The 12,766-nt window shown below is 40.4% G+C and overlaps 1 protein-coding gene across 1 annotated transcript in view; it reads right to left on the bottom strand.

The window, feature by feature from the left end:
* LOC121553393 (cGMP-dependent protein kinase 1) overlaps positions 1–12,413 on the bottom strand; it is a 169,753-nt gene extending 157,340 nt beyond the window's left edge. Inside the window, exon 1 of the mRNA XM_041866461.2 lies at positions 11,802–12,413. Within this exon, the coding sequence (XP_041722395.1) occupies positions 11,802–12,061 (260 nt within the window). The 5' untranslated portion in view covers positions 12,062–12,413. The remainder of the gene's footprint in view (positions 1–11,801) is intronic.
* Between the last annotated feature and the right edge of the window lie 353 nt (positions 12,414–12,766).

Genomic DNA, 12,766 nt, shown 5'->3' with positions numbered 1-12,766 from the left:
TATCTCTGATTGGGAGCCATATTTAAACTGTTTGTGTTCTCATGAGGGTTGTGGGTTTTTGTTCCGTTTTCAGTATTTGTAACTGTGGACTTCACTAGCCGTCTTTGTTTATTGTTTTTGTCATTCGTGTCTTTACTCTAATAAAGTCATGTTCACTCAACGCGCTGCGCTTTGGTCTCCTTCACTCCTCGACGAACGTGACAACAACAACATCGAGCTGGGTGTGAGGGCTGTCACCGACCCAGAGGATTGGGTGATCTCGCTCTCCGAGGCGGACATGAGAAAGGTCTTTAATCCGAAGGTATTCCAGAGCGCATTCTCAGAGCATGCACAAAACAGCTGGAAGGCATATTCCCGGTAATTTTCAACCTCTCCTTGTCCCAGTCTGTAATCCCCACAGGCTTCATGCCACAATGACTACCGCCCTGTAGCACTCACTTCTGTAATCATTAAGTGCTTTGAAAGGCTGGTTATGGCACACATTAACTCCATCATCCCAGCCACCCTAGACCCCCTCAAAATTGCATACCACCCCAACAGATTCATAGACGATGCAATCGACGGGGCGGCAGTGGAGCAGGTAGACAGCTTCAAGTTCCTCGGTGTCCAAATTACTAAAGATTCAAAATGGTCCAAACACACATGCACAGTCGTGTAGAAGGCGCGACAGTGCATCTTCCCCCTAAGGAGGTTGGCATGGACCCTCAAATCCTGAAAAGGTTCTACAGCTGTACCATTGATAGCATATTGACTGACTGCATCACTGCTTGGTATGTCAATAGCACCGCACTAGATCACATGGCGCTACAGAGGGTTGTGTGGACAGCCCAGTACATTACTGGGGCCGAGCTCCGTGCCATCCAGGACTTCTATCTCAGGCTGTGTGAAAAGAAGGCCTGGGAAAATCGTTAAAAAGTCCAACCATCCAAGCCATATACATTTTTCTGCTGCCGCACGTCAAGAGGTACCGGTGCATCAAGTCTGACACCAACAGGCTCTTGAACAGCTTCTATCCCCAAGCAATACGACTGATAAATAGCTAACAAAATAAACACGGACTGAGTTTACCTTGTATCTTCGTTGAGCTTTTATTTATTTACCTTTTATCTCTATGCTCTACTCACAGGGCCCTACACACTCACACACAACACACAAACAGTCCATCATTTTCTCACTCACACATTGTCAAGGTAGATGTTGGTGGGTGTGGTGGTGGAATCAGGCGCAGGACGCAGAACGTTAGTCCAACAGACTTTAGTAGAAGCACACAAAAACAATCACGAATAAATGCCCTGAGGCGAAAACTCCGCACGTAGGCGAAAATAACGGGCGCACTAACAGGTGCGACAAAACACTCCAAAAAATATGGAGAAATAGCTCAACCGAGCAAACAGTAGAATAACAGCCTACCGGCACGACAGTAAAACAATAACACACAACACTAGACAAACACAACGAGAACTTATAGGACACTAATTACACTAAACGATAACAGGTGTAACAACAATCAGACAAAAGCAAACGAACATAGAAACATGCAACGGTGGCAGCTAGTATTCCGGAGACGACGAACGCTGAAGCCTGCCCGAGCAAGGAAGAGAGGCAGCCTCGGCCGAAACCGTGACACACATAATATGCACATAAAGTGCATTCTGAAAGTATTCAGACCCCTTCACTTTTTCCACATTTTGTTATGTTACAGCCTTATTCTAAAACGGATTAAATTATTTGTTCCCCTCATCAATCCACACACAATACCCCATAATGACAAAGCAAAAACAGGTTGTTGTAATTTTTGGCAGATTTATAAAACAATAAAAAACAGAAATACCTTACTTACATAAGTATTCAGACCCTTTGCTATGAGACTCGAAATTGAGTCCCCTTACCCCTATACATATCTAACTCCATCACTCCAGTATCCCTGCACATATAAATATGGTATTGGATATGAATTTTTAAATATTTCCTGTATATAGTATGCTTACTTACTTTAATTTGTATTTCATATATCCTAATCTTATTTTTTGTGTTTTTTCCAGTAATACATTGTTATTGATTATTGCATTGTTAGGTTTTGAGTTTGCAAGAAAGGCATTTCACTGTACTTGTGCATGTGACATTAAAACTTGAAACTTGAAACTTGACAATGAAGCATTAGGTACACCTTTACTCCACAATGATGGTCAATAGGTCAACTTTCAGCAACCAAATAAGTAGATAATAACCTAAATGACACCTGACCCTACTCCTTCTGGCTACTTCTAGAAGTGCCACATACTTTATGGCCAAATGTACATTACACCTTAAACATGTGTTCTCCCTTTGATCTTCCTCCTCTCATCCCCTCCTTTCCCTCCATCCCTCCTTATGCCCTTCAAACCAACTCCGTGTCGGAGACAGGCTTTAGATTTCACCTCGTTATACTTCCAGCTCAGCCCTTTCCTATGGCGATCAATAGGAACAGGATCCATTGCTCCATGCTCTGTAATCCGATGATGGCTGGTGCCAGGTTCTGACACTAATAGAGGTCACTCTGTCTCGGTGTCTCTGACCCCTAGCAGAGCCACGAGCAGGTAGACAAAGCCATATCCGTTAAATAACGACAGACATGCCATCCTTTTCATCAGCTGCCTGTGGCCTTGGACCACTACTACAGCAGCAGCCCTAAAGATATTCTTCTTAATAGAAAGAGAACAAATACCAGAAAACTTGAAAGGAATTGTTTTGCACTTTAATGGCATTACTCTTTATGGATAATGACATTGTCTTCCGACAGATGGCGTCATGCTAAAGCGACACGTTGCCAGGAGCAAGCTGCCTTGCAAACTGTGGAAAAATCAAGATTTTGTTCATCCGTGTGACACTAGTTCCTAACTTCTGAAAATCACTGCGCTTTACCATGACTCGCTATGGAACACCAGCAGACCTAAAGGCCTGAATACATTTGTCATGAAAACATTATTTCTAAACATTTCTAAATTCATGTTATTCTTATTTTTTCAGATGGATCATTATGGCCTGACAGAGCACTGTATAATTCATTAACGCTATTGTAATCTTCTTGTCATTTAGTTCTTTCAGAGCAATTTGTTTGGGTAAAAATGTAAATTCCTTTTATCTGGTTACCTGACAATCAGTTTATTTTGGCCTGTTATTGTTTATACAGTGGGTTCTGTTTCCAATCTAATCCAGACCCACATTGTGGTTAGTATTTGATAACTGTAGGCAGTTAATAACCCAAATCTAGTCTTGACTTTCAGTAATGTAAATTAACCATGACGAGAGACAGTGGGAAATTATCTAGCCACAAATTAGCTCATGTTAACACAATTTGGCTCTGTAATTTCAGTCTGTGCACATCATGTTGGCATTGAGTCATTCCATGTCATTTCAGCAAGCCATAGCACCCACCATCTAAGATTGTTCTAAAATCGTTTCTGTAGTTAGAAACACGTAAGATACGCATTCCTGAAACATTATTTTGTTGAAATGTAATTTGATTTCTTAGAAATTAAGCTAATTAAGTGCATCCAAATTGGCCATTTTAATTTATAGCATTCAGATAATATTCAATAAATATAGTACCCAACATCCGATCTGGACCAAACTTCTTCCTACCAATGAACAAATGAAAAATCCAATGAAATGGTCAAAACACCCACGGATATTTTCCCCTGTTCAGAGATATTAGTCATTGAAGTCGCTTGCATTATTTACCATAAATTAGTGTGAAACTACCAGGTTTTGACCACTAGATGCAGCTGTTCCTGCTATACTGCCACACTCTTTCATCCATTCTGCTGGTTTCTTGTGTTTATTATATAGATAATAATAATAAAATAATACTAATAATTTATTTAACTTGTTGAGCTCTTTTCATTACAGAAAATAATCTCAAAGCGCATAAAAAGCGAAACAAACAAACAACACATTCACATTGAAATGGTTGAGATTGAGATTGAATGTCTCTATTTGGCTTTGGATGAAAGGCTGGGAGTTGAGGCAGTTTGGATTGGAAAGGCAGTGTAGCTCCAGCGGAGGGGGCATCGATGGTACAGCCAGAGAGAAACAAAGACAGTCTGACAAACAGTGCACAACATCTGCTCCTCCAACAGTCAGTTCCTCTATAGGACCCACTCCTCCATAGGTACTGTCCTCCATTGCTTAACATGTGGCACCCACCTGGGTGATGCCACAGCTGCAGTAAAGCGCACGAAAAAACCACCACATCTTGGCAGTGGTTAAGAACAGTCCCTGAGCCTCTTCTGCCACCTCTAGACACAGCATGCAGTACTTGTTGTAATTCTTCCCGACAGATTAAACAATAGAGCCGGGGCTGCATTATTTGAATCCAAACAGCCAGCTAGCTGTAAGCCAAAAATACTGTATATACCTTCCAATACCAATTCTGCAACTCTGAAAGTCAAGACCACGAGATGTAAGTGATCAACCCCCAGAGCAGTCAAAAAAATACTACAAACATCTGATAGATCACAACATTTTCTTTGCAAATTTGTTTAGAAAACCAATAGCTTTTGCTCATGATGAAAATAAATTGTGTGGCCATCATTACAATTCAAGTAAGTTCTCCATGAAAGCAATTCAGTTTGTCCTGCTCTTAGCAACCTAATTCTTCAACCCCAACTCTCCTTGAATAGTCCAACACGTAGCATCTCTCTGAGAGGGCTATCCCTATGGTGCAATTATCATATGAAGACTTTTGCTATAAGCACAAATCTTTGATGGAGAAATGGGCTAGGGGCTAAAATATTGCGACAACCCTAATAAAATAATACAATTATTAACTATTGCATGGCAATCTTATGTTTTCAATAACATTATTAGAAAGCAGCTCTATCTGTAGTGTGATTAGTGACATTTAAACCCAACCCAGCCCAATATAGTGTGTGTTTGGGACTTTTACCATTGAAGAGCGTTAGAGACCATAACATTGAAACCATTAGAACTGCTGTAGCCTAATGGTTTGCTTGTTCACCGTGAATGATCTAACACACACGAAGAGGCCATTTCCTGGACACAGATTAAGCCTAAGAGAAGGAAAAACTGATTTGCTTTTATGGAGGACTGGTATGAATTGTCAGCAAAAGCTATTGGTTTTCTACCCAAAGTTGCAAAGGAAATGTTGTGATCTAAATAATAAACACGAGACCAGCAAAATTTATAAAATAGTGTGGCAGTATAGCAGGAACAGCAGCATCTAGTGGTCAAAATCTAGTACTTTCATACTAATTGATGGTAAATAATGCAAGGGGACAGGGGAACAGGGGAAAATAACCATCACCAGATTCACAGGGAATACATTACATAGTATGAAGAAGCAATACTCCGAACCACAGCTTCATACTACATGTCAAACATAGAGAACTGATACTGGTTGTTGGGGTGAAATTGGCATGGGGTGTGGGTAGGGCTGTTACGGCAGTCAAATTCCATGTGACCGTTTAGTCACGATAATTAGGCTTCTCCAAGCTCTGATGCTGCTGATGGTCATTAGTAGCCTACCAAACTAACTAACTGCCTGGTACTCAGCACTCTATTGTCCCTCTAATCACTCTGACATCCGTGCAAATGTAATCGAAAATCTAATAAAACATTTAATGAGAGCCCATGAGCTCATGTTGCGCAATACTTATATAGGCTATGAAATTGCGTGAGAAAACAGAGTGATGGCCTCTATTAAAAACAGTAGGACCCCACCAGCTTTCTATAGGCTAGGTTTACTATATTTATTTCTCAACTTTCCTACTATTAAGCACATTTCTTCTCTTTAAAACAGGAATATAGCCTACCTGGCTGGCATGAAAATGAACCACAGGAAAAGAGCATACAGCTATTTAAGTGCATACAGTAGATAACTTTTATTTTTCTCCCTGCCCCTGTTTCAAGACAGGTGCATGATAATGGTCCATTCTAAATCAAAACAAATTTCACACATATATTATTTAGTACAGTGAGGGGAAAAAGTATTTGATCCCCTGCTGATTTTGTATGTTTGCCCACTGACAAAGACATGATCATCTATAATTTTAATGGTAGGTTTATTTGAACAGTGAGAGACAGAATAACAACAACAAAATCCAGAAAAACGCATGTCAAAAATGTTATAAATTGATTTGCATTTTAATGAGGGAAATAAGTATTTGACCTCTCTGCAAAACATGACTTAGTGCTTGGTGGCAAAACCCTTGTTGGCAATCACAGAGGTCAGACGTTTCTTGTAGTTGGCCACCAGGTTTGCACACATCTCAGGAGGGATTTTGTTCCACTCCTTTTTGCAGATCTTCTCCAAGTCATTAAGGTTTCGAGGCTGACGCTTGGCAACTCGAACCTTCAGCTCCCTCCACAGATTTTCTATGGGATTAAGGTCTGGAGACTGGCTAGGCCATTCCAGGACCTTAATGTGCTTCTTCTTGAGCCACTCCTTTGTTGCCTTGACCGTGTGTTTTGGGTCATTGTCATGCTGGAATACCCATCCACGACCCATTTTCAATGCCCTGGCTGAGGGAAGGAGGTTCTCACCCAAGATTTGACGGTACATGGCCCCGTCCATCGTCCCTTTGATGTGGTGAAGTTGTCCTGTCCCCTTAGCAGAAAAACACCCCCAAAGCATAATGTTTCCACCTCCATGTTTGACGGTGGGGATGGTGTTCTTGGGGTCATAGGCAGCATTCCTCCTCCTCCAAACACAGTGAGTTGAGTTGATGCCAAAGAGCTCAATTTTGGTCTCATCTGACCACATCACTTTCACCCAGTTCTCCTCTGAATCAGTCAGATGTTCATTGGAAAACTTCAGACGGCCCTGTATATGTGCTTTCTTGAGCAGGGGGACCTTGCGGGCGCTGCAGGATTTCAGTCCTTCACGGCGTAGTGTGTTACCAATTGTTTTCTTCGTGACTATGGTCCCAGCTGCCTTGAGATCATTGACAAGATCCTCCCGTGTAGTTCTGGGCTGATTCCTCACCGTTCTCATGATCATTGCAACTCCAACAAGGTGAGATCTTGCATGGAGCCCCAGGCCAAGGGAGATTGACAGTTATTTTGTGTTTCTTCCATTTGCGAATAATCGCACCAACTGTTGTCACCTTCTCACCAAGCTGCTTGGCGATGGTCTTGTAGCCAATTCCAGCCTTGTGTAGGTGTACAATCTTGTCCCTGACATCCTTGGAGAGCTCTTTGGTCTTGGCCATGGTGGAGAGTTTGGAATCTGATTGATTGATTGCTTCTGTGGACAGGTGTCTTTTATACAGGTAACAAGCTGAGATTAGGAGCACTCCCTTTAAGAGTGTGCTCCTAATCTCAGCTCGTTAACTGTATAAAACACACCTGGGAGCCAGAAATCTTTCTGATTGAGAGGGGGTCAAATACTTATTTCCCTCAATAAAATGTAAATCAATTTATAACATTTTTGACATGCGTTTTCCTGGATTTTATTCTGTCTCTCACTGTTCAAATAAACCTACCATTAAAATTATAGACTGATCATTTCTTTGTCAGTGGGCAAACGTACAAAATCAGCAGGGGATCAAATACTTTTTTCCCTCACTGTATATGTAAAGACAAGATTAAATCAAGAATAGTCTGATGGGTGACAATATTAGCCTATCACTTGTGAATAATATATTATTACTTCAGAATGATGCCCAGCTTGTGTCCAGTACGGCAAGAAACAGCGTATTACTTTTTTTTGCGACTTTTTCAAATCATAGTCACACACCTCATGTAGCCTAGCCCATTGGCCTATATGTTTTGATAAGGTTTGTATCACAACTAAAGTGGCCAAATAACTTCTTAAAATGAAGCACATTAATCCGCTTTACAACAGGTTTAGAGCCTAACTGGCAGACTGTACATACGCAGCATATGAGTTTCAAGTTTGGGGAAGATAATTTTCACCATAAAAATATACCTTTATAATAAAAGCATTACATGCATGATCGCATTTGCGGGCAATTTTGAGAATGGTGTTTTCCCGCTAATGGAACATTTGCGCTTATAGCCTACTGCCATGTGCGCATTGCTGCGCTTATAATGTGAAGGGTTTTTGATGCAAGTGGTTGTATTAATTTGGGATCAATCGCATCACACAACTGTCCCAGACTATGTTTGGAATATTTATTTCTCGCACAGAATATGTCAACTTTTCTGCTATGGGGGACAGTAGATTGAAATAGGCTAGTGTTTTTGCTGTTCATTAGGCCTACTCATCATGTTGGCTGACAAAAAGTAAATGTGGACATATCTTCAATATGCGCCTCAGAATTGGATAAAGACGGGCGCAGTTGCATCCCCGATGTGTCTTTCTTCACTTGTAGCCTGTGAGAGGGGGGCGGTTCTTTGCTTTTTGACCCCAAATAAATTGGATTTCTCATGTCTTACTCATTAGTAGGAAGAAGTCTGGTCCAAATCGGATGTTGGGACCTATATTTATTGAATATTAGCTGAATCCTATAAATTATAATGGCCAGTTTGGGCTCAATCAATTAGGTTAACTTCTCAGAGATCAAATTACATTTCGACAAAATGTTTAATGGATTCTAATTTTATCTGTTACTAACTACAGAAGCAATTTCAGGACAATCTGAGATGGTGGGTGTCGAAATCCTCTTTCTTGTGCTTTTTGAAGTGGAACGACCCTATTACAAGCCATTTGTCCTACTTAGCTTTTATTACTGTACTGAGGAAATGTGATGTGTGTGTGTGTGTGTCTGTGTGTGTCTGTGTGTGTCAATATCACAGAAACAAATCTTCAGAGAGTAAAAAGGAAATGACAGGGAAATCCACAGTGAAGCCGACTTTATGAATGGGCTTGTGTTGTTGAGGAAGCCTATAGAATAACAGAAACCTAATGTAGGTGTTATTTATTGAATTGCCCTTGTTAAATTGTCAGGAATATATTCAAATCTTTTCATCAATACTTTCTCTGAAGTGTATGCTTAGTAACTTATTAGGCCGGATATCATTGAATCAATCTGATTAGGCCTACAGAAGAGGCATTCATCCCATTCTAAAATAACATATCTGTATCCATTAATTTCCTCTGTGTTTGCTATCATGATGTAACATTTCACAGTCAGTTACCAGACCAAGGGAGTCGGTCCTTCAAAGAAGGAACCCTAATAATTTAGAACATCAAACACTGAAGCTACAAAGGCGCAAAGCAAGGTGATGAGGATAGCATATTGTCAAACAAAGAGTTTTCTAATGGAGTATTTAAGGGATAGTTCACCCAAATTACAAAATGAAAGTGGTTTCCTTACCCTGTAAGCAGCCTATGGACAACGTATGACAGCAATCCATGCACTGGTTTTATTTCCCTGGCACTGTTTCCAAATGCTAACATTCAAGATTTTGTGGCAAAAATCCCATTCAAGTCATGGGACCAATATTATAATTTTTCAAGTCTAAATCATCCGAAAGTATCTAAAATGTATTGTGAAGCTCAACAAAGTCACTTATTATGGAAAGCTGTTTTAACATACAGTACCAGTCAAAGGTTTGGACACACCTACTCATTCCAGGTTTTTTATTTTTATTTTTATTTTCTACATTGTAGAATAATAGTGAAGACGTCAAAACTATGAAATAAAACATATGGAATCATGTAGTAACCAAAAAATGGTTAAACTAATTAAAATATGTTTATATTTGAAGTTCTTCAAAATAGCCACCCTTTGCCTTGATGACAGCTTTGCACACGCTTGGCATTCTCTCAACCAGCTTCATTAGGTAATCACCTGGAATGTATTTCAATTAACAGGTGTGCCTTGTTAAAAGTTAATTTGTGGAATTTATTTCCTTCTTAATGGGTTTGAGCGAATCAGTTGTGTTGTGACAAGGTAGGGGAGGTGCCTCCCGAGTGGCGCAGTGGTCTAAGGCACTGCATCGCAGTGCTAGCTGTGCCACTAGAGATCCTGGTTCGAATCCAGGCTCTGTCGTAGCCGGCCGCGACCGGGAGACCCATGGGGCGCCGCACAATTGGCCCAGCATCGTCCAGGGTAGGGGAGGGAATGGCCGGCAGGGGATGTTGGTAGAGCATGGCGTTTGCAACGCCAGGGTTGTGGGTTCGATTCCCACGGGGGGGCCAGTATGAAAAAAATATATATAATGTATGCACTCACTAACTATAAGAGCGTCTGCTAAATGACTAAAATGTAAAAATGTAAAATGTATACAGAAGATAAACGTATTTGGTAAAATACCAAGTCCATATTATGGCAAGAACAGCTGAAATAAGCGAAGAGAAATGACAGTCCATCATTACTTTAAGACATGAAGGTCAGTCAATACGGAACATTTCAAGAACTTTGAAAGTTTCTTCAAGTGAAGTCAAAATAGTTTTGATGTCTTCACTATTATTCTACAATGTAATAAATAGTCAAAATAAAGAAAAACCCTGGAATGAGTTGGTGTGTCCAAACTTTTGACTGGTACTGTATATTCATTGAATTTTTATATAAATCATTGATGGACAGCAATATTCAATGCTTGTCACTGATTTTCAAGCAGATTTAGGTCAGGACTGAGACTACTAGACCATTCCTGATCACTCAACACCTTTCGGAAAGTCTTCTGGTGGGTCTCAGCGTGACTTCCCTGTCAAAATAAAGGTTATTAAAAACAACATATACACAAATGTAATGGCTGGCAATGGTGCTTCCACCAAATGTTAACTATGGGGTGTGACAACATACAGTACATGTAATCAAGACATTTTCGTGAAAAAAATTTTTTAAGAAGAAAATGTTCTTTCAATTTAGAAATGTGGAGTAGGTTGTGTATATATATATATATATATATATATATATATATATATATATATATATATATATGTTTTTATTTAATTTTAAGGCAACTTTATGTGAAGACTGTCTCTTGGTGCTCGTTCCACCCTCCTCTTCATTATATTTTTTATATCAATAATTCAAATTATTGATATCGATAATTACATTTTTATATCAAAACTTCTAATTATTGATATAACATTTAAATTACCAATAAAACATGTCTCTATTGAATCCTATGGGGATCTATTTATATCAAAAATGCAATTATCGATATCAAAAATTATAATGATTGATATTGAAAATCCCTTTATTGATATAAAAAATACAGTTATTGATATAAAAAATATAAATGAATGTATGTTGAAACGGCTTTCCATACACTTATTGATGATTTGAATATGATTTTCGAAAAATGCTAATATCGGTCCCATGGGATTTGTGCCAATGCTAAATGCTAAATGCCAGGGACACTAAACCAAAGCATGGATTGCTGTCATACCTTGTCCATAGACTGCTTACAGGGTAAGGAAAATGATGTGTCATTTTTTAATTTGGGTGAACAATCCCTTTAAATATCCTCAGACGTGCATTTCAGGCGCTCAGCATCCAGCTACTAAAATCAATAATGCATCGCGCTTCCTCCACTCTACCTCCGGTGGGAATGCAAAGATGGATTGGATCAATCATAAGCTACGCCATCGGCCCCAAGAATGAACGCGCTCACGCTACCCCATTCATGGAAGCGCGTCTCCATCTCCACAGTAGGAGGGCTCAGCCCTGTTATGATTGTGAATGATTGACATCCAATGGGCTGACATCACACTCAACTCTACCTATCTGTTTCAAGTAGGCTAGTCTAAATGCAAACCATACCATTAGGCTACATTTTTTCTATACCCCATCAATTGCACACGATGGATAAACAGACTTGTTTTGCTGTATATAAACCCTCAATAAATCGACACCAATAACAACCAGTTTAAACTCTCTTACCAGTCGGACTTGACATATTTCCGAAAGGCTTGTCTCGAAAGGTCTTGGTAGTTTTGAGGCTCCGCCGAGATGCCTTGTGCCCGAGTCCTGATCCTCGGTCCTATAAGTTGAGCGCTGGGCAATACGGACTGACATTTGTGCAGTTTCCTCTTCAATTCTTGGATCTCGTCTTCCCTGTCTGCCAGACGCCTCTCCAAGTCTCGTATCCTGTCCTCCTTCAACATTAAAATCTTGGCAAAGTCCTCTTCCAGGTCGCTCATGTTGAAATATGCGGACACTTCACCGTTGTTTCCCCTCGAAAAACACAATTCCGATATTTACGGTCAGAATTCCGTTGTTTCCAATGGATAAACGAGACTCCGCCGTGCGTATTGAGAAGGATCCCTTTGCAATCCACGTGTTTATTTCAGATGGTGATGAGAGGAGGGGATTTCAATCGGTGTTTAAAACAGCCGAGCGATCGGTTGATATATCCGAGCAGCGCTTGTCCACAGACAGAGACCCTGACCCTCCAGGGAAGTTGGGAACTATTGATGATCCTTTATTGAGAAACCAATTAGAGCATCTCTTCCTCTTTGGGGACGCAGGCCGTCATGCTGGAGACAAACTCGGTGTGCGCTCCAGACGGTAACCACGACTGTGCGTCACTGACTGCCCCAACATAGCCTATAATTTTTTTTGCGTTGTCAAATTCTCACGGTTACAATCATCAACACAAAGCTTCTGGAACGCCCTTTGATCCGAGCAGCTGACGCAGCACAGCGAAACTCGATCTGGCTAGGGATCTGATTCACAAGGTTGTTAGATTTGAGTGCTAGTTTGGGCATCGCCAAAAACACTCACCCTGTCGTTTTGTCATTAAACTAGCCTATATGAAACTCATTTAGGCTATAACAGCCTATGCAATTACTTTAGGCACGGAATTGGGGGTTCCATAAGAGGGCCATTTAATTATTCGAGCAAAC

Source organism: Coregonus clupeaformis, chromosome 37 (assembly GCF_020615455.1).
Source record: "Coregonus clupeaformis isolate EN_2021a chromosome 37, ASM2061545v1, whole genome shotgun sequence".
Classification (NCBI taxonomy): Eukaryota; Metazoa; Chordata; class Actinopteri; order Salmoniformes; family Salmonidae; genus Coregonus; species Coregonus clupeaformis.
The sequence above is the reverse complement of the archived record's forward strand: the minus strand, read 5'-3'. Positions and strand labels throughout refer to the sequence as shown.